At 44.6% G+C, this 21,046-nt stretch overlaps 1 protein-coding gene across 6 annotated transcripts in view; it reads left to right on the top strand.

Annotated features, from left to right (window-relative positions):
* The window catches only part of LDLRAD4 (low density lipoprotein receptor class A domain containing 4), a 283,546-nt gene extending 272,136 nt beyond the window's left edge, over positions 1–11,410 (top strand). For all 6 annotated transcript variants that reach the window (XM_066183939.1, XM_066183930.1, XM_066183948.1 and 3 more), the window contains one exon: positions 712–11,410. In XM_066183939.1, coding sequence (XP_066040036.1) covers positions 712–1,254 — 543 coding nt within the window. In that variant the 3' untranslated portion in view covers positions 1,255–11,410. The remainder of the gene's footprint in view (positions 1–711) is intronic.
* Positions 11,411–21,046: the final 9,636 nt, after the last annotated feature.

The raw sequence follows: 21,046 nt of genomic DNA on the forward strand, positions 1-21,046 counted from the left end.
CTCAGAGGTCTAGATCTGAGAAGCTGCTGTGTCTGTCCAGACAAGGGATAGACCAAGTGAGGAGCAATAGCACCTCACTATCTTGAATGCTTCCTTTTGTAAAGCCTGTCCTTCTCCAGGGTTTAATACACCAGGGACATATTTTCCATCACAATGCAGAAGCTCTGTAGGTTCTCGCCAGAGGCTGAGTTCTTGCTGAGAACTGAGGGGGAGGAGGACACCTGATACACTCTGATAGTGAAGGTGTGAGATATGCTGAGCCTTTACAAATTGTACTAGAATGACCATCTGAATTCTTTGGGGATGCATTATCTCTGAGTAGGAGGGGGAAGCTCAGACTGTAGCTGAAATTCAATACTGGGACATTGTTGTAGAACTAGTCAGTTATCGAGACTAGAGAGAATTCATTTCCTGGTTTCAGAAACAGAATCATTTGTTTTTGCTGGGAATGTTTTAATGTCAGAAGGAGCTTTGTGGGGCCTTGGGCTTCCTTTGGGCAGCTGTTCTCAAGTGTGCTGGATCCTTCCTGCCCCTCCTGCCTGTTCACCTGCATGCCTGTGGCCGCACGTGTGCACGGTGTCCGCTGGGTTTAATCTCTATGGCGGGTGGCCAAAGTGGCGCTCTGTATTTTCTCAGGCCGCTGGAAGGATTGGAGCAGCCGCGGCGCTTTGCACAGACGTGGAGTCATGCGTGTCTCTCTTCCTGTTTCAGATCATGTACGCCCCCAGGTCCAGGGACAGGTTTACCACCCCGTCTTTTATGCAGCGGGACCGTTTCAGTCGCTTCCAGCCCACTTACCCTTACATGCAGCATGAGATCGACCTCCCTCCGACCATCTCCCTGTCCGACGGCGAGGAGCCCCCGCCATACCAGGGCCCGTGCACTCTGCAGCTCCGGGACCCCGAGCAGCAGATGGAGCTCAACCGGGAATCCGTCAGGGCGCCGCCCAACCGAACCATTTTTGATAGCGACTTGATAGACATCTCCATGTACAATGGGGGTCCCTGCCCACCCAGCAGCAATTCGGGCATAAGTGCAACCAACTATAGCAGTAACGGAAGGATGGAGGGACCACCCCCGACGTACAGCGAGGTCATGGGGCATTACCCAGGCTCCTCTTTTTTCCATCACCAGCACAGCAACATGCCTCCTTCCTCGCAGAGGGGGAGCAGACTTCAGTTTCAGCAGAACAATTCAGAGAGCACAATAGTCCCCAGCAAAGGCCAGGAGCGGAAACCAGGAAACCTGGTCTAAGTGACCCACCCGGGTGCGTTTGGACTGATGACGGGAGAGCCAAGCAGGGCGGCGGAGGAAGAGCCCCGTGCTCCGGTGCACAGTGTTGTTACGTTTCACGTGGTACAACTGAGTAAAACCAAACGTGCAAACCAGTTCTTTGTTTCTGATTCCTTTCAGGGGAATTGCATGCAAAGCAGATTGAAAGAAATACAAACTTCCATTCAGTTTGTCTATGAGCAGTGTTTCAGGGGAGAGGGGTGGGATATATTATTTTTTTTTAATAAACTATTTCAATTATTTAATTCTAAAAGTTAGCACAGAAATGAGGCTTGTACAGCCTGTTTTATACTCACTGAATGGCAGAAAGAAGAAGGTGGTTTTGCTAGATAAATGGGGGAAGAATTGGCCAGTTTGCTTTTTTTTTTCTCCCAGGGTGTGAATTTTTTTAATATGAAACAAAATTCCTGTTCTGTGTGCCAAGGTATAAAGTTGGGAACTTAGATGAATGCAAGGAATTAATTTGTGTTGTGATAAATGTGTTTTAAAAAGTTGCACTATCTTACTGTTTTAAAAAAAGTATATATGAGGGAACTGTTTTATGTGAAGTTCTTCTATATGTTGTCATTTCACCTGTGGAATAATGATAGAGCCCTAGAAGTAATCAGGAGGACTCTGCCCCCTCCCCCCGAGTTTGCTAGAAGATGGGGACAGGACTTGGTCTAGCATCTCTTGATTTTTACAGTTCTAAAAATACAGGGACACTTGTCTTTGCAATAATTTGCATTCAAATAACAGTGTATCAATGAAGTGTCTTGGAGACTTTTGGGTGGAAGAAGGCAAATACATATTCCCAGCATTTTCCACCACTTAACGGTTTAGCTATTTTGCAGTGTAGACTATTTCTTTCATAAATGGCAAAACTAAAATTCCCAGATGTGTTGATTTGTATTGATTCTAAGTGCTGCCATTCTTTTCCTTTTCATAATGCAGTATCACCAGTACTTACCGTTCTAGAGCTTTTGGTCCTCACTGTAGCCTAAAATGTATTTAGTCACATATCATGACATTATGCAATAAATCATTTGAAAATGCGGGGTGGGATGTTTTCCCCGTGCACTGCTGTTGAAGTATGTGAGACTGTTGTGGTTTTCGCTCTCCATTTCATCCTTTCAGATGCTGAAGTTCAGTCCTGGAGGTCCATCCTGTTGAAGTGAAGAGGGCCCTTGTGGCTAACACCCCCCCCCCCCCCCCCGCCGTGGTGTTTCTGCAGCAGTACCAAGAGCACTTGTGGCAGTGGTGCTGGCTCCTGCCAAATCCCTGGCAGGGACGTGGGAGCACCAGGAATTCTCCCTGCAAACCATTTTGCTCTGGGCTCTGTTGCAGAAACACTTGTGGTGGGTGCATGTTGTATGCGTGACGCCAGTGGGACTGTGCTCATGGGTGAAGGTGACTCGCATGTTAACCAAGTGTCTGTAAGCCCTGATTTTTGCTATACTGGCCTGGAGAGTAGTTGGAAATTGTTACCTGCCTGTGTCGTGGCCTGTGGGGTGTTTCTTCACTGGCTGTTCCCATGTAGAAGCACACACGGCGCCGGAACTCAGCTGACAAAAGGTGATAGTGGCATCACAAGCACATGAAAAAGCACAAATTGCACTTAAAATGCATTTTGGAAATGGACTTCAAAGTAAGAATCTTTAGAGTCTTAGCTTGAATAGTTTCTAATATATAGGTGTATGAATGTGTCATAGACCTTTTCACTTTAAGATCTTTCACTTTTTTCTATTTTCCTAAGCCTTGTGCTTGGTTGCGGGCAGCAGCCACTGAGTGCCCCAAGGGCACGGATGCCGTGGTCCCATGGCTGGAGGCTGGACTTCTGCAGGACTTCTGTACACGGGGGGCTCTGATAACTGAAGTACATCTTTGATCTATGCAGAGTTTTAATGCCAAAACAGTGTGTGTGTGTGTGTGTGTCTGCATGCGTGTGTGTCTTTTGGGCCTCCGTGTAGATTTGTTTGCTTCATAAGGTAATTTGATTTTATTCTAGTTTAGGAAACATTTGTATAACTGTTAGTCTGAATACACAGCTCCATTTGTCTCTGTAATTGTTTTTTTGGTCTGAGTCATGCTGGTAATGCAGAATAAAGCTGCCTTTTATTGTATGTATTAATTGAAGTGAGAGATAGAGATTGTATGGTGGGATTCACTTATTTCTTTTCCTCTCAGACCGCAGGACAGGTGTTTAGGAGATGACTAGGTGGCTTTCAGTTAGCTGGGGCTCTCATCACTGTCTGGTTCCTGGGAATAAAAGCTGTGAAATTAGATTTTTGCAAACAAACCTACGAACATAATTTTTAGTTAAAAACAACAAACAAACAAAACCCAACCAGAGGACAAAGCCAGCAAATGTTGGTTTTGGTCTTCAGTGACTTTTGTCATTTGAGGAGTGAGCCTTTAAGCCAGAGAATGAGTGTGCCTACACAGATACTGTGCTGTTGCCTAAATGAGGATAGTTTAGCCAAGAAGCCTTCAGGTGAGAACACCTGGAACTCAATTCTTGCGGCAGAGCACACCTGGACTGGGCCCTGGGCTTGGGCTGGTTGAAGACCAACTTTCCCCATGTGTGGATCTCAGCAAAGTGGGCCTTGAAGTTGCCTTCAAAGTCACCTCTTGGGAACGCACTTTCTTTAAAAACAGCCCTTTGCCATCTTTTGCCCTCTCTGCATGCCAGTGGATTTATGCACTTCCCATTAACATTGTCCAGTATGCTGTCTCTTAATTATTCTTGGCTGAGGAGATTTTTCTGCATGGAAAATGTAGCCTTTTCCAGTTCTTTAGGAAAGAGTTGTTTAAAAATAACCTGGTATTTGTTCACCTACTAGTTGCATCTCTTTTTGCATCTTTGTCTTCTCATCCTAGAATCAGAGAATATGCTGAGTTGGAAGGGACCCATCAGCATCATTGAATCCAACCCCTGGCCCTGCACAGAACCATCCCCAAGAGTCACACTGTGTACCTGAGAGCATTTTCCAAGTGCTTTTCGAACTCCGTTAGGTTAGTGCTATGATCTCCCTGGGGAACTTGTTCCAGTGCCCAGCCACCTTCTGGGGGAAGAACATTTTCCTGATACCCTACCTAAACCGCCCGTGGCATGGCTTCCGGCCATTTCCTTGGATCCTGTCGCCGGTTAACAGGGTGAGGAGTTCAGTGCTTGCCCCTCCTCTTTTCCCCATGGGGAAGTTGTAACTGCACTGAGATCTCCCCTCAGTCTCCGCCAGGCTGGACAAACAAAGTAACCTCAGGCACTCCTCATATGGCTTCCTCTTGGGACCCTTCATCATCCTCATGGCCCTCCTTTGAACACTCTAATTGCTTGATGTCATGCTCTGCTTTCCCAAATGCAATGTGCAGGCAGAACCTCTCAGCTCTGGGGGTCTAGTGACTAGTTTGCTTGCTGTCGGTGAGCTTGCAATCTTCTGTTTTGGGGTCTCTTTTATCACTAAATAGGCAATTTTCTGATGGATATTAGTGCTCTCCAATGGAAGGCAGTCGACAGTGTAACTTTGAAAAGCTTTGTTTTTGTTTTTTCCTCTGTTGACAAGGTAGAGAATTTGCTCTTGATAACAGAACAGAATGGTAAAAAATACCAGAATTAGGTAGCACTGTCAGTCTTAACAGGCTTATAAATTGGTGAGCTCTGAAGACAGGTAATTCTATGAAGCATTTATGGAAGACGAGCTTTGAAAATATCCAGACCTGATAGACTGTACTCCAGAACCACTCAATGAAACTTTGTATAAATTGCAAAAGATTTTTGCAAACATTGTAGTATTAATTGCATAGATTTTTCCTCCATACTGGTGTTCTGGTTTATGTGTCTCATGCACAAAACCCACATCATACATGTGTGGCGTTTTCTGTGTGATGGATCATATCTGCCTGAATTCCGGTTGTATCTTCTGACTTTGCTCAGTAACTCGTGTTCCCAAAATTCAGTATAGTGATGCCCCTACATTAGAAATTTTCAGGTTAAAAGATTATTTTTTCTTTTAAATGCACCTTTATGAAAAAAGTTTTGTACGCTCTGTGCTCCTGCAAGGACTAATTTTTCCCTTATGTATCTTGGCATGGCTCTCTTCTTGATGCTAAATATGCCCCATCTTTGGTTTTTTTGTGTGATCCTTGAGGGCTAGAAAAGTCAGGAGATTTAGCAAAGGAAAAAACCGGTTTCTCTCCCTGTTGACCAATGGAGCACTTGGCACTTAGCTCTAATTCTATGTGCCTATGTCTAGCACAGCTGTGGCTGGGCTCCTCTCGGTGCTGGACAAGCAGACTTGAGTGTGAGGCTACTTAAAAGATGTGAGTGAGGAATTGAAGAGGGATACCCAGCCAACATTGCAGTGTTCAGATCCCTTTCCTGGCATGTGCATAATTCACAGGACTTTGCATAATAGGATGTTTTCATCAGGGAGGATCTAATTGTGCTGCTTCTGGTCTTGTCACTGATGAACTCTGCACTTAGGCCAGTGTCGGGCTGATGGGACTTTATTACAGCGTGATTTTCCCTTGGAAGGATGAAAACTCAAGCATATGCCCCATGTACAAATTCCTGATGACTAGTCAGGAAGATGTTTGCATTCCTGTACTCATAGAATCTGCAGAAACCATAGGTTAAGCTGTGCTTCATTTGGTTTTTTATTACTGCTTGCCCACTTCTTCCACCTGGAAGCTGTTTCTGTTATGCCAGATCTCTGAATGTTCTTGTTGCAGATACATTTTTTTAAAGTGTCATTGAGAGTTCTTTCTTCTGTGAATGGGGTGCAGGGAAGGGTAAGGAGTGCAATTACGTTGTTTATTAAGGAATGCATTTCTTTGTAATTGAGAAGAATTCCTTGTCCTGCTGAAGAGCCCCGTGTGGAAGCTGTCTGGAACAGTGCTGTCTGAGGCAGTCATTTCTAGCCCTGCCAGGTAGTGAGATATTGGACCTTAGAACTAACACTCTGATCTATAAGGAATGTTTCAATGCTTTGGAGAAGAAAGATTGCTAACCTTTCTCTGACATTATCCCTGAATGCTCATGGTAGCTAAGGTAACCTGATTTCGTAGGCAAAGAAAAACAAAATAGTAAGTTGGTGAAAAATAGATATACATCAATATTTTTCTTTGCCTTATTTTTCTCCCCCAAGGATAAACAATAGGCTTGCTGGCACATTTGAAAGTATTTGGGATTATTCACAGGTTCTCTCTGGTCATTACCATTAAGTCATGTCCATGCACATACAGACCTGCGTGCAAACTTGTCCCCTTGATTCTTTCTGTACTAGTTGCTCTTCCATGATCACCTTCCATGAGTGCTGAATGGCTCTGTGTTGTGCCCTCAGGAACAATGGCAGGTCATTTGTCAAACAGCAGCAAGCCTGAGGAGTATTTGCTTTTCAGTCCTGTAAATGTCATGGCCTGTGTTTTTATCAGTGGGGGGCTTTCTTGCTGCACCAGTTCTTGCCTGTCACCTGGTGTGCTCACACATCTTCCATCCAACAGCTCGCTCTCCTTTTGGATGAGTTTTGGAAAGTCTTCGTGCTTTGGGATAACCCCACCGCAGACCTCATGTCTTGATGTACAGGAAGGAAATATACTTAGTGTACCCTAAATCTCATGTTTTTTCAGACCTAGCTGATGATGAGAACCAAGTGATCCTTCTGTGCAGTGGGTTCAGGTGAAGCCTGGCTTTTGATTATTTCCTTGCTTTTTAGATAAAGGCTGTCGCACATAATTTAATTACACATATCTGGTCTTTCCCTGCACTGTGTTGCCTGCTTGCCAACCAGTACAATTACAACTTTTCTCCTACACTAGCCCCAAATGTGCCAATCACTTCAATCCCTGGAAAGAGGCAGTCTTCCTGAGTTGTCTGAGGCCTGTTGAGGCCTTTTAGAACATGGAAAAGTCCACTGTGGAGATGTGTTGGACTTAGAGAGGTTTCCTGTCCAAAAACTGTTCTGTAGGTTTCATTACAAAATTCAAGTTGAAGGTTTTGAGAATATGCTGACTGAAAATGTTGGATTTTTTTATATTTAATATATTGTTTGCCAGCCTGTCTGCAGTAATCAGGGATGTAAATTACCTTTTTAGCTACCTCTGATTGCACTGTTGGGCTGGCAAAAGCCCCGTTGGGCACACTTGCACCAGCAAAAAAAGAGAGTAGTTTTGTTGGTACAGCTCTGGGGAATAAACCAAAGCTGTAGCATCACTGAGTTCATCCTCCAAAACCAACATGAGACCTTCATTGCCTCTTCCCAGCAAACTGAAGTGTAGGTGTTTTGATGAAGTGCTTTGCCACACTATTTAGTACCGCAGACGTGCAGTGGAGGGGCCTCCTGATGATTCCCTGAAATTGTCATTGGCATTAAATGTATTTCAGGGATGCTAATGCTGTTTTTGTAACCACCCAGTACTATTCTCCTGCTTTTGAATGAGAAGATCAAGGACTGTTTTGTGTCACAAACTCTCCTGGCTCTTACTTCTGCCTTGCTGGTGTCTCTTCTGTTTTTAGAGTGAACACAAGCAACCTGGGGATTGCTAGTGTTGCTTTCTTGCTATAAAAGAGCTTACCTTTTTTATGTTGATAAATGATAAAAAAACAAAACTGAAACATAGGTATACTTCCCCTTCCCTCTGACAGATGTGTGATTTACTGCCAGAGATAATGCTATTTTCTTTGCTATATTGCTGCTGCTGCTTTAAGTGGTTTGGTGTGTGAGCTTTCTGAAACAACATGGTGTGTGTAGGATCTCGTGGGTGACAAAGCTGTCTCTTTTCTTCTTCCTTTCTCTCCTTGGTTTGTGCTTGTCTGTCTGCTGTGGTAGGATTATTAATAAATTAAATACGTCCTTATTAGATATAATTTTGAGGAGGTTTGCATGTCCGTAGTTCGTAAGCAACTAAGGTGCCTCATGTTCAGGTCTGAGCAGATAGGAATCCCCTTGCACTCAAGAGGGCCTGATCCAAAGCCTGCTGAAGTTGGTAGGAAGACTCTTGCCAACTCCAGAGGGCTTTGCATCAGGCCTTACACTCCCACCTTTGTTGTGCCTCACTTAAAATGGTGCTTTTTCAGTTGTCTGTCTTTTTTTCTGGTTTGTTTGGTTGTTTTTTTTTCTTTGTATGGTGCTGTGTATAACTTGAATATATTATGCACATATCCTACCCAATGGGTAGAACAAACAAACATACAAAAACAAATAGATGTTGTTAATACTGTAAGATAGTGTACAGATGGTACCAATTTTAACACAAAAAAATGGCATAGACTTTGTGAATGCCAATCTGTGCTTGGTCCTTTTTTTGTAAGAAAGTTTGGAAATGAATGCATACAAATGACAAAAAGTCTATGTATTTTATTTTCCTATTAAATATCAATATAATATCTTAAGGGAAAAAGGTTAAACAAATCCTTTTTGACAAGCCTGTGTATAGCAATTAGTCATTTGATGCATCTTTGCTGTGAAGATTTTTTTTTTAATGTGTCACTTTAGAAAAAAAAAGGAAAAAACCACAAAACAAACAAAACCTCCACAGCTTTAACCTTGCAACTAGATGCTTCTCGTATTGGTTGTTGCCTTGCTGTTGCTGAGTTGGACCAGTGTTAGTTGCTACTTCTCCAGCAGATACGTTATTTATTACTATCCTTGATTACCCTTTTTTTTAAAACTTAGAAATGGGCTAAAACTTTTCAAACCTTTTAATCACATCCTAGATTTGAAATGAAGCTCAGACAAGTGGGAACTGACCCAAACCATCCCTGCAAAGCTAAACTAGGCCAATGAGAGTTCTGTGACAACAGCCAACCCTTGCTCTGTGCCCACAACTGGTGCACCATGCTGCCGCTACAGGCTGTCCTTGGCATGTGGATGGACTCAGTGGTGACCTGTGCTCCTGCAGGGTGCACAAGAGTGGCTGCAGTTGGTAGCTAGCTGAATGCAGGGCTTGAGTGGGAACTTTGAGCTGACAGCTCTGCTGCTGCGTTGACTTCTGGCAGCAATGGCGTAACCCAGGTTCATATTTAAGATTACAGAGAAATGCTTAGACCTGTTCAAACCCAACCTGGGAAGTGGTGTGGGAAGTAAGTTGACACTTCAGCTTCCTGCCAGGCTCCCTTGGCAGTTAGGTTCTCCCCCAGTGTCTCCCCGTGTTTGGTGCTCCATTCCTGTGCCCCTGCACGCTCTTTGGTAAAGCAAATACCTCAGGAAAACTCAACATGAAGTTCTAGTGTAGGGACTTGCAGATGCTGTACTTATTTTTCTAAACTGTTTGTTCTAACTATCCCAGGACAGTAGGTGATATAAGTTTATCGGTCCGAGACAGACCCGTCCTCTCACAGATGGATGCCAACTAATCTTTCATAGGTACTCCTGTCTGTATGTAGCTTTTTTATACTTGCCAGGCTTTAACCACAGATGTAAGGTAGCAAGGTGTTGGGAGATGTTGGAGATGGCGTTTTGGTTTGGTCTTTCAGATGATTAGCAAAGCACTGTGCTAAAACTCAGGGGGCCTTACCCGGGGCCGGTGAAGTCAGTGGTGAGGCTTCCTCTGGTTTGAGTGGGCTTTCAACCCGGTCCATCACGCTGGAGGATGGTGCCTTGGGGCACAGTCCTTCACTGCTTCTCTGTCAACCTGAAGCATCTACACCTTTGTCTGTAAATATCTTTTTAAAAGCCCTCACAGGAGTCTTGTCTGAATGTTGATCATGGTTGTTTTGGGATTTTTTTTTTTGTTTTGTTTTAAAGAAGTGTGTTAAGTTTTTTATGGCCAGTTCTGCATCATCATGCTCTTACAGGTAGCTTGTATCATCACATCCTTCTATATGTTGAAGATGTTCTGTCAGTAAGCATGTACCAGAGGTAAATATGCATATTTCGTGATTGTCACTTGTTAATTCATTTATTGTTTGTCAGGGTGTGGAGTAATTGTTTTGGAAGTGTGCCTTGCCTGGCCACGTTCATGTTTCTGTTTGCACTGCAGTACCACTTCTGTGCATGAAGGAAGAAAAGCAAACAAAAAAACCCCGGCCTTCACTTGGAAGACTGTACAGAGTAAACCTCCTGCTGGAGGAATCTAGAGTAGGATTTATCGTAACAAAACATGCATATTGAGTGGACCAAACATGAGCATGTCTCCTTTTAGAGGCACTAATTTGCTTTGAAGCTGCAGTGGAAAGAGCAGACTATCTATTAAGTGTATTCACAGCTGTGTTCACGCTTTTCCATTTACCACAAAGCACAGCAGGCAGCCAAGATTTTAAAAGGACTATGAGCAGAAGTTACGAGAGCCTCAGGCATCATGGACCTGGACAGCAAAAATAATAATAATAATAATAATGATAATTTTTAAAATATCACTTTAGTATTCTTTAACAAAGCTTTTCTACTCATAATATAAAGACTACATAAGCGTTGATAGGGGTTTTATCTTTGTATAACTCTCAACTGCCCAATGCTGCTGTGCTCAGAGCATTTCATGATGGTATGTACATCAGTCAGCCTGTTACACTCAAAATTAACCATCAAATGCCTGTTTAATTTAGAGTGTTACCCTTTCTTTGTTGTTTCTTCCTAGTTAATTTACAGTGTAAAATGCTTTATTGCTGGATGGATTTTAATTTTGTTTTGTAATTCCAACATTGTGGCTTTCAAGAGCACATTTTCAACACATCTCTTATTTTTGTCCATTTTCTTTCAAAGTATTCTGAAATATGTACAGCACTATCAACAATATTTAATCTTTCTTTTGAAATTTATTGTTGTAAAACAAAGTTATTAAAAACAGTAAGTCTTTTTACAACTGTATTGGAATTTCTCAATAGCTGTTCATGTGATGCTATGACAAACCTGGCTTGCTTTATTTTTTTATTTTCTGTTTAACACAATTAATTTGTTGCTTATTTTCCACCGTAACTCCCAGTTATATACAGAAAAAGATTTCAACTATTGTGTATCTGACTCTTTTAATTGAGCAAATGGTGATGTCCTAGTTTTTAGACCTAAGGTCTGTTTATTGCAATACTTTTAAAGGAAGATGTTGCTCTAAGTGCTGTTGTTAGTTTTAAATACAGATTTTATGCTTGTTCTTAATATGCTGTGGTTAAACCATGGCGCAAAATTATTAAAAATTATTAAATGCATTTGTCTCCTGTTGGATTTATTTTCCCTTTGAAGTGAAAAAAACAAAAAAGCACGTAACACTAGAGTGGCCTTGGTAAAATGAGTACTTGTCTTTTTCCCTTGCTGTTTTGCTGCTGGCACCCAGGTAGCAGATCTTTAAGGAATCCGAGAGGACTCAATCCTTGAAGCATTATGTGAGGGTCCTGGGAAGTGAGTGTCTGATGAGGGTTTAAGATCAGCGTTCTGACCCTCACACTCTGGTGATTAATGCTGGGACGGTTCCGGGTGTTTCTGCCCTGCCCCTGCCATAGGATGGGCTGTAGCAGGAGACAGCCTGTCACACGCTGGAGTTAAGTCTAGGCACTTAATCTGAGCCAGCTCGTGATTTCAATTCCTTTAAGATAACAACCCCTCCTCAATCTCATTTAAAGCCCTGATGTTGGTGGCAGCTTCTGGCACAGTGCTGCTGACTGACCAGTGGGGGGGATAAGCGATGCTCCCGAAGCGTAGAGTTGCAAAAATTCTTTAAAGAACAAAGATGCAAAATCCGGCTTGAGGGAGGGAGAGTCACAGCCTGGTTTAAGAAAGCTGGGACATGCTTTGGCCAGTGCTTAAAACGAGCAGCTGTGGTCCAGTAATGGGAGGAAGAGAGGGATGATACTGTTAGTAAGAAACCAGATGGAAGAGTCCCAACGAAACACTCGAAGACTTGGGTGATACAGATCTTTGCAAGGTAGATCAAATTGTCCTGGCTGACACCTGCCACTTTGCCATGCCTAAAGCTTAACAAAACTGGGAAAGAGCAAATAACTTCCGTTCATAAGTGTATAAAGTGATGCCTTCTTTAGCATGATTATTAATGACATAGTTAATAACCTTGGTTTATATTTTATTCCTGTGCTTGCTGGAGTTTGATACCTGTGTTGCTGTGATGTAATGCTGAGTTTGATACTTCAGACCTGGGACTTTCTTGCAGGTCTTTTCCAAGAAGAGGTCTGCTGTGGGAGCCATGGTCCATCCCACTTCTGACACCCTGCTGTGGAGCTGCCTTCACATTCCACTCAGAGAGGAACCAGGGGGGAGGTTCCCCTTGCTGCTGTTCTTTTCAAATGCCTTAGTTCTTTAAATGTTACAGCTCTTTCTTTTGGGTCAAAAGTAACCATATTTATTTCCTACAACCACCCTGAGTTTGCTCTCCTCCATCTACTGCATTTTAATTCTTTAGTATTTGGGAAATGGCTAGTTCCTTAGTCCTTAGAAGTACTCTAAAAATCTCCAAGCTTCTGCTCCTCCTCTACTGTCTGAACCCTGAACTCCCTGGAAACTGCATTTTTTGAGACTGCTTTGATCTTTTACTTAATCTGGTTTTAATTGTATTTATATTTGGTTTATAATATGCCATTCTGTTTGATTGTGTTTTAATATCACTGCCAATGGTTGCAACTCAGTTGTAAATGGGATGTCTCATCTCAGTAGGGTTACTTATTTTCTGCTGAAAGATTAATATAGTGGCTGCTGCAGTCCTGTGAAACCTCTAGGTCTGGCTTCCAGGCTCCCAGCAGTATTGTGTCTCATTACAAACACCCTGTTTTTAACATCCCAAACCCTTTTCTTCCAAAGACCCCTCTGTAATGAGACTTCATTACTTAGACAAAAATTAATTAGGCTTCTCTCATTATCACTGTTTTGATCGGCTGTGCTTTAAGTGAGTTCTAATTAAAATGCACATTTTAAAACCCTTAGTGCTGAATCCTCTTCTAATAGCTCACTTCTACTGCGGCGATGCCCTGCAATTTTTGTGCAGTTTGCATTGTGCTGCTTTTGCAGAACTCTAGCATTGACTAAGAAAACTAAAAACTTGCATGATTGGGTTTTTTTGCTTGTTTTCTACATTTTTTTCCAGACTGGCTGCCAAATGATTGCTCCTGAGACCCTGAGAATGGGGATTAGAGCAGAAACACTGAATTCTTTACATGTGGTAAAATTGATGAGCTGAGTTTCTCAGTGTCCTGTATAGTCAGTAACCGTGCTTGTCCTCAGAATGTTCTAAAACATAAGGGGGAAGCTATATGCTGCGGTTGTTACTGTTTAACTGCAAATTTCTGCTTGCCTTAGGTGTTCCAAGTTGCCTTAATACATTATTTATTTTGGCAGGACTGCATGATCCATCCCAGGGATACCTGCCACATGGTAAGCCAGTGGACATAGCTCTGCTATAGCTAGAGGGGGACATTTGAAGGCAGGCTCTCCTTAATAAAGGGGCTAATCTGTAAATCAGATGAAATATTTTGGATCCTTTAATGGTTTCCACTATGAAGTGTGCTCAGAACAGCAGCAGAAAGGGGCTAAAAGTATTTTAAAGATGAGGAAACACATGAAGAAGTACATGCCAGGGTCTTAGGCAGCCTATGGCAATGATGGGAATGACCTTTCCTTTGCCACCATTCCCAGTCCCTCCACTTGCGAGGTATAGTTTCCCTCTGCTCACTTCCAGCACATCCCACTGTCTGGTACAGAGCTATTTTCTGTTTGGCAGGGCTTTGAGCAAACAGCCAGGACATAGCCACCCCTTGTTCAGAGAAAGAGGGCATCTTTTTCATGGAGGCCAAAATGCCACCCTTGAGCCCCCCGTCAGTGCCAACACCAGATCATTCCAGCTTAATTTAACATTTGCAGACATTATAGTGATTGACAGTTGAGTTGAGTGGAAAATTCCAGTTTAATCCTGCTCTGTGTGCCACAGACATGGGCTCAGACAGCTTGACCTACATTTAACCCTGGGCAGCAAGAAATTCTTCAGGGAAAGGAAAAAAAAGTCGTTTTCATCTCAAAGCAGTGAGAACATTCCCACTTATTACATGTCCCTGTGTATATGCATACACGTGTAATTGTGTTACAGTGCTGTGAATATTTCATGAGCTGAGCCAAGTTTGCCCTCGTTGGCTTTACTTGATGAAGAAGACATATAAGTCAAATATAAAAGCACAAGTGTGCTTGCATAGCCATTCAGCAGGGTTTATGGCAACAGCAAAAGGGATAGGAACTAGTTCTTTCCTGACACTGGAGTTAGGATTGTAAGTGCTATAAAATTCGCTTATGCTGCAAACTTTATATCTCTTGGGGGAAAAGTTGATGAGCTGGTAACTTTAACTAATGTTTTGTCAGGAAAAGCCTAACAGGTAAGGCTTGACTGAGGGACTGCGGAGTCAGTCCCCCCTCCTGCAGATCAAGGGTGCTGATAGTGACTGACTGTATTTGTTTTGGGAAGTTACTGCTGCAGTACTGGGTGTCACAGCTTTTCAGCGAGAGGTGCATCTGCAAACATGAAAAGCCCTGTGGCTGAGTGATAACTGCATTAACTACTCAGCATGCAAGCCCTCACACCTTCTACAGTCATGCTGTATATTATACCTATAGATAATATGCATTCTATCTCCAGCCATATGCTAGGGCAGACAGGTACTTTACTATAAAATTATGCTCTGTCAGGGAAATGGCATCAAGTGCACTAAAACCACCATTTGACAGTGACGCAGAAGCGTCTGTCTGCAACAGAACTGTACTCGTGCAGCTGTAGCTTGAGTGCTCCTTGTGCACTGGCATTTCTTTTTTTTTGAAGGAGATTGTATGTGGGTACAAGCTGTGCAGAGGTGTGAGGGCTAGTGCACAGCAATCCAGCAATAAGAAATACACTGGTAGTACCTTATGCAGAACTTTGAATGCTCCTTGTATAAAATGACACTGTGTTCTTTTTATTTTCATGGCTTTTCTAATCTAATCCAGGATAAAAACTAAATTCAGGTATTTGGCTAACCATATCATTAGTCATCAGTTAGCCAAGGCTGAGAAATTTCCCTTTCTCTACTACAATTCGTCCAAAGGTCTCCTTCCACATTAAAACACAGCTGCCATGTCTGGGAGGTAGCTGGAGGCCACAGCTGTGTGCAGGCACCTGTTTCTGGGGGGAAGGTGCTTCAAGGCTGCTCTCAGGCAGTGCCTGGATAAAGAGTCGGTGCAAATGCGCTGGTGGAAGTGCTTGACAGTGCCGGCTGAGGGTACTCAGCACCACTTAGTGCAGAGTCTGTTCAGCTGAAGGGCAAGTACAGCATCACTGCTCACCACTGCCTTCTCTCATGTGCTCTCAGATCCACATCCTTACAAGGTCTGGCATCTCTTTTTGCACCTATGAACAAATCCATGTGAAATGATAACAAACAAACAAACAAAAAAAGATGTGTGGTAAACTTGCAGCTTGTGTATTTTGAACCTAATGCTGAAGCTGGATTTTGTCTCCACCTGCTTTGTGACCCCAGATGGGAGGTCATCAGTAAGCACAAGGGCCAGGTCAAGGCAGCGTTCACAAGCAGCTTGTGCTGTCTCTCTGTGCCTGCTTTAGGTCACCTAGGCAGCCCATTGCAATTACCAGCCTCCCAGCAGTAGAGTTTTGATTCATATTAAATGTAGGATCCCGACTGCATTTCTGATGGATTCAGCATAGCATTTCAAGTGGAAATTGTATAAGTTTTATCACTTTGTTCTGATTGCAAGAGTACATAAGATTCTTGATTCAGCATGAGTTTGAGAGGAGGACACAGGCTATTCAATACTTGACTGGCAATGGAGTTGACTCGAGAACTGTAACATGTTTGGGCATTATTCCTAAACAAGCCTGAATCTCCTCCCCCGTGTTCCCTCCTCTGTGATTGTCCAATCAATTCATCAAACTCAAGCCCAAACTTAACACTACATGTTACCCTGCGGGCTTTTGAAATCAAGATGTATTCTTTCTACTTAAGAAGATCATAAAAATAGGCAGCTAATTGCCAGGGGATAATTACAATTCTCTAATTATTATTGTTGCTGATGGTAAGTGATGAACAAGGATAAATGTGATGTGATGCCCTAAGCTGACACCCTGAAGGGGACACAATCAGAGGAATTTGTTTCAACTTTGGCTCCAGCACGATCTTGAGTCACCATTTTCGCTCTGATCTGTTACCGAGTCACAGCTTTAGCTCCAACCCTGCTCAAAAGGCTCAGCTGCACCTTCAGTTTGAGCACTAATTGCAACTGTGACTGGCTCTGGTCTTAACATGTTCAGGCCATTATTTTCACTGGCCCCATTTTCACTACTGCTTCAGCTCCAGCCATTGCTTAGGCCAAGATTTCAGCTCCTCTTGGGCTGAGACTTCAGCTGTTCCCCTGTCAGGCTCTGACTTTGTTTCTGGGCCCATCCTGGGCCATGACTTTGACTTTGGGTCCTGCTCAGGATGTGAATTCAGCTTTGGCCCAATACTGAGCTGCCATTTCCACTCAGCTCCATCTTGGTCTGCAACTTTTTCTCCTGCCTGTTTCAGGCCAGTACTTGGGTGCCAGCCCAGTACTGGTCATAGGTTTGGCTCTGGCTGTGTATCACTCTTTGAGCTGGGCTCCAGCCCTTGCTCCTTGGCCCTGTCTGTTCATCCGCAACTTGGTATCAGGTATCCGGAGATCGGGAGCCATCTTGGGCCTCTATCATGTCTCCAGCCCCATCTTTGGCAATGGTTGCTGCTCCAGGACCCGTTCTGAGCCACAATTTTGATTCTGGTCCCATCTTGGGTCACGAGCTTGTCCCCAGCCTGATACAGGGCTCTGACTCCAGCTCCAGCTCAGGCTCCCATGTCTACTCTGCCTCTGCTTGGTCTTTGCTCTGCCCTTCTCTGTGACTTTGGGTCCTGCCTGATGTCAGGCAGCAGCTTTGGCTCTGGTCCCTGCTTGGGCTGTGATTGGTGCCACATTGAGTTGTTAACCTCAGCTTTGTAGAAATATTGGAGTGAGACTTTAATTTCTCCCATCTTTGGGAGCAATTTGAGCTCTGGCAAACCTCAGGCTGCTACTGCAGCTCTGACTCGATACTGAATCGAGATTTTTGCTTCAGTCCCATCTTTGGACATAACTTTGGCTCTGGCCATTGTTCTCTGGCCCTGCCTTGGCTTGTGACTTTGTCTCCAGCCACATCTTCATCTCCAACTTTGGCTTAAGCTGTTGCTCAGGCCACAGATTTGGCTTCATTTCCACCTTGGGCTCCTGTTTTGGCTCCACCCTGATCTCTGAGTGCAGTTTTGGTTCTGGATTGGTATTGGGCTGTGACTTAATTTCTGGCCTGATATTGCCCAGATGCTTTGCCAACAGCTTGCTGGTAGCTCACAGCTTTCGCACCGGCCCTGATTGGGCAACTATTACAGCTCTTATTTGGGCTGCTACTTCAGCTTCAGCCCTGTGTCAAGCTGTGACTTTGGCTCTGGCCACCTCCCCATCCACATCTTTCTCTCTGCTTTGATACTCAGTTGCAACTTTGCCTTAAGTCCCTGCTTGGTTCATAACTTCTGCTTTCATCCATTTCAGGTTGCAACTTTGTTTCTTGGGCAGTGATTTCAGCCCTGTTCCCTGTCCAGCGACTGATGGCTGTTTTTGAGCCATGTCTTCAGTTCCTGTCCACTGTGAGGCCATGAGTTTGGCTCAGTTTTTGGATCAGGGCTTCAACTCTGGTCCCTGCTCCAGCCCCTGTGAGGATCATGGCCTCTGCTCCAGGCCCATATTGAGCTGTGACTTTGGCTCTTGCCCCATTTCAAGGCACAAGTTTGGCTCCAGCCCTATGTCAGACTGTGATTTTAGCTCCAACCCCATCCTGAGTGGTGCCATTTTTGTTGCATCTTTGCCTCTTGCTCAATCTCAGACCATCTGTGGCTCTGGCCCCTATTTGGGTTTCTGATTTGTTCCTTGGCATATCTTGGGCTGTTACTTTGCCTCTAGGGGAAATCTTGGGCCGTGGCTTCAGCTCTGGCCCCATCTCTAATGTGACTTTAGCTCCATTGCAATTTCAGGCCATGATTTCAGTTCCAGATACATCTTGGGCTTCTGAGACAGGTCTGGCCTAATACCAGGCTGCTACTTCAGCTTCAGTACCTGTTTGGTCTGTGACAGTGGCTAGGGTTGGATAGCAGGTTGTGGCTGTAGCCCCATGTTGGTCTGTGGCTTCATCTCAGTGGCTCTTCTGGGCATGATTTCAGCTCTGGCCCAATACTTGGCTGTGATTTTGATGCCTGGAAAGGCTAGAAGAGAGGCTAAACAAAGTAAGAGAAATAAAGTAGGTATTTATTAAGAAGGCCTTCAAAGGATACACCTCAGGCAGTGTAAGAGTCTGGCCAAGGCTACACCCAAGATGGACGATGGGTCATGAGTTTTCACACTTTCATGTTTGGTCCATTTGCATATTGGGGTTAACTGTCCAATTACAGCTTCAGGTTATGAAATCCCATCCTCCCAGTTTGCCCAGCCCATCCCCAATTTGCTGTTGTTTATACGTTTTGGGGCTTGAAGCTGCAATGGTGACCATGGTTCTCAGGCTGGAAAAGGATTATTTTGTCTAACGACCCTGTGAAGGGAACTTGCTAACACTATATATGTTCAACATTATATACTAACACATTACAGAATCTGAAAAATATGAGAGCTAAAACTTTAGGCATCAGCTTCAGTTCCTGCCCTGTCTTGGATCACTACTTGCCTCCAACTCAAATTTGGCTCTGGTCCATGCTCAGACAGTGAGTGCCACAGCAGTCTGGGCAGCAGTGTAGACTCTGGCCCCCATCTCTGGCCATGGCTTTTGGTTCCAGCCCATCTTGGGTTATGAAGTTTTTGCCTCTGGCACTACCTCAGGCGGTGTCTGCTATTTTGTCCTGATACTGGGCCATGATTTTTGTTCCAGTCCTGGTAGGGATGTTATCCTGACGCTGGGCCCACCTTTAGCTACAATTTTGGCTCTGGACAGTGTTTGGGCTTTGACTTTGTCTCTTCCCCTTCTTGAGCCACAACTTAGGCCCCAGCCAAGTAGTGAGTTGTGATCTTGGTTCTGGCTCTGCATTGGTTTGCAACTTCAGCTCCAGTCCTATCTTGGAACGTGATTTCAGATCTGCCTCCTGCTTGGACCTTAACATCTACTCCAGTTCCATCCTGGGGCCCCAGTTTTGACAGAGATTCCCTGCTTTGACCACAGCATGTACTCTGGACTCATCTTGGGATGCCCAATTGTGGGCCCAGCCTGCTCAGGCATACAGTTGAGCAGTATTGCAGTTCCAGGTCTAGCCCCATTGCAGGCTGTGACTCGGTGATGCTGTGCAGTGGTGGTACATGTGAGGCAGGGAGCAGACAGCAGTGGGGGAGGTTGCCAAAGCAGCCATTTCCCTGCTGTAGTGATGGATGTAGTGATTGATGTCTTAGTCCCGGTCTCACCAGATTTCTGAAGCTTTGCAGAGGTGGAGGCCCCCACACCCCCAGCCTGAAAGGACAGCCCTTTCCCATGAGGATGCTGAGCTGCAAGAGGTAAAAAGGCAAGCCCTGTTACCACTGGCTGCATGGTCCTGTGGGGAAAGGAAGGTGCTACTGGGCTTCTGTCTGGGCTTTTCACTTCACCAAGGACTCCTGGCACTTTGCTGGGTGCTCTCTTGCTTGGGTCAGGGCCTCCTAGTGCTGTGGCCAAACTGCTTTCCCAGGCCATGACACCTGCCCTGGTCCTTCTCTTCTGCTCCAGGCACTCACTGATGCTGCTCCACCTTAAGGGACACTGCTGCCACATGAGTGTGCCAACTGTGCAGGCCTGGGTACCAGGAGACCCTGTGCTGTCCCCAGGTGCCCCGTGTTTGCCCCAGCCTGCCAGCACAGTGCAGACACACTGCCTCTTCCAAAGGGTGGTGGCCCCTGGCTTCTGGCCATGCAGACTCACGCTCAGGCTGACTGTCACTAGCAAGAACTGTACCTTAGTATCATGGCAAGGTAATTTATAAGTGAGATACAGGATGAAAGTCAGCTTTAGCCTAGTTAGAATTGCAGCATAGCTGGGTACCTGCTGAGCACCAAGTGGCATTACAGTCACTCCTTGGGTGGCCCAGGAACTCCTTAGGTGATCTCTGCAGTAATGAGGCAGAGGTTCCATATAAGGCCAGTTTGAGAAAAGGTCCCCAGTACAACCAAGCATGTGAATACTTGTCACAAAAGCTCGCCAGGTCAGACTTGCATAGTCTTAAGGATTTCCCCTCTCCCTCTGTATAAATGGATCCACATAACTCTGTGCTTTATTAATGGACATGCTGGGTGGAGGACGTGGCTGTCCCAGAAACTCCTCAAGCTTCTCCACGCTGCAAAATTGACCACCTACACAGAGGAGGCACTTTGCAAGTCACTGTGAGCTGTTCCTGCAGCTGCAGAAATGATTACACAGTACAGTCAACTCCAAGTCAATCAGCGTTTGTACCTAGCACTAGTAGGGATGGATCATACACACTGGAGTGGTCCCTGGCCAGCTGGACAAGGGGAAGTGCAAGAAGAGGTGGTGTAATGAACAAGTTCTAACATGTCTAAGGGCTAAAAACTCATCCTAGGACAGCAAGGTGCCCCTGCACAATCCTTGCCACGTGTAAAGAGATGGATCCTGTGAGTAGCACTGAAAGGGTCCCATATGTGGCCCCAGACTGAGAGTGACCATGCAATATTACTGGGGCGCACTTTGGGCTTTGCAAGGTCCTGCACGACATGGGTAACATTGCCCCCAAAAGTGGGAAATCAGAACAAATGCCAACATCAGAAGAATGTGTGCATGGGGACAGTAAGGAAAAGCACAC

Source organism: Chamaea fasciata, unplaced genomic scaffold, assembly GCF_029207755.1.
Source record: "Chamaea fasciata isolate MVZ Bird 193981 ecotype frontalis unplaced genomic scaffold, bChaFas1.0.hap1 SCAF_1, whole genome shotgun sequence".
NCBI lineage: Eukaryota > Metazoa > Chordata > Aves > Passeriformes > Sylviidae > Chamaea > Chamaea fasciata.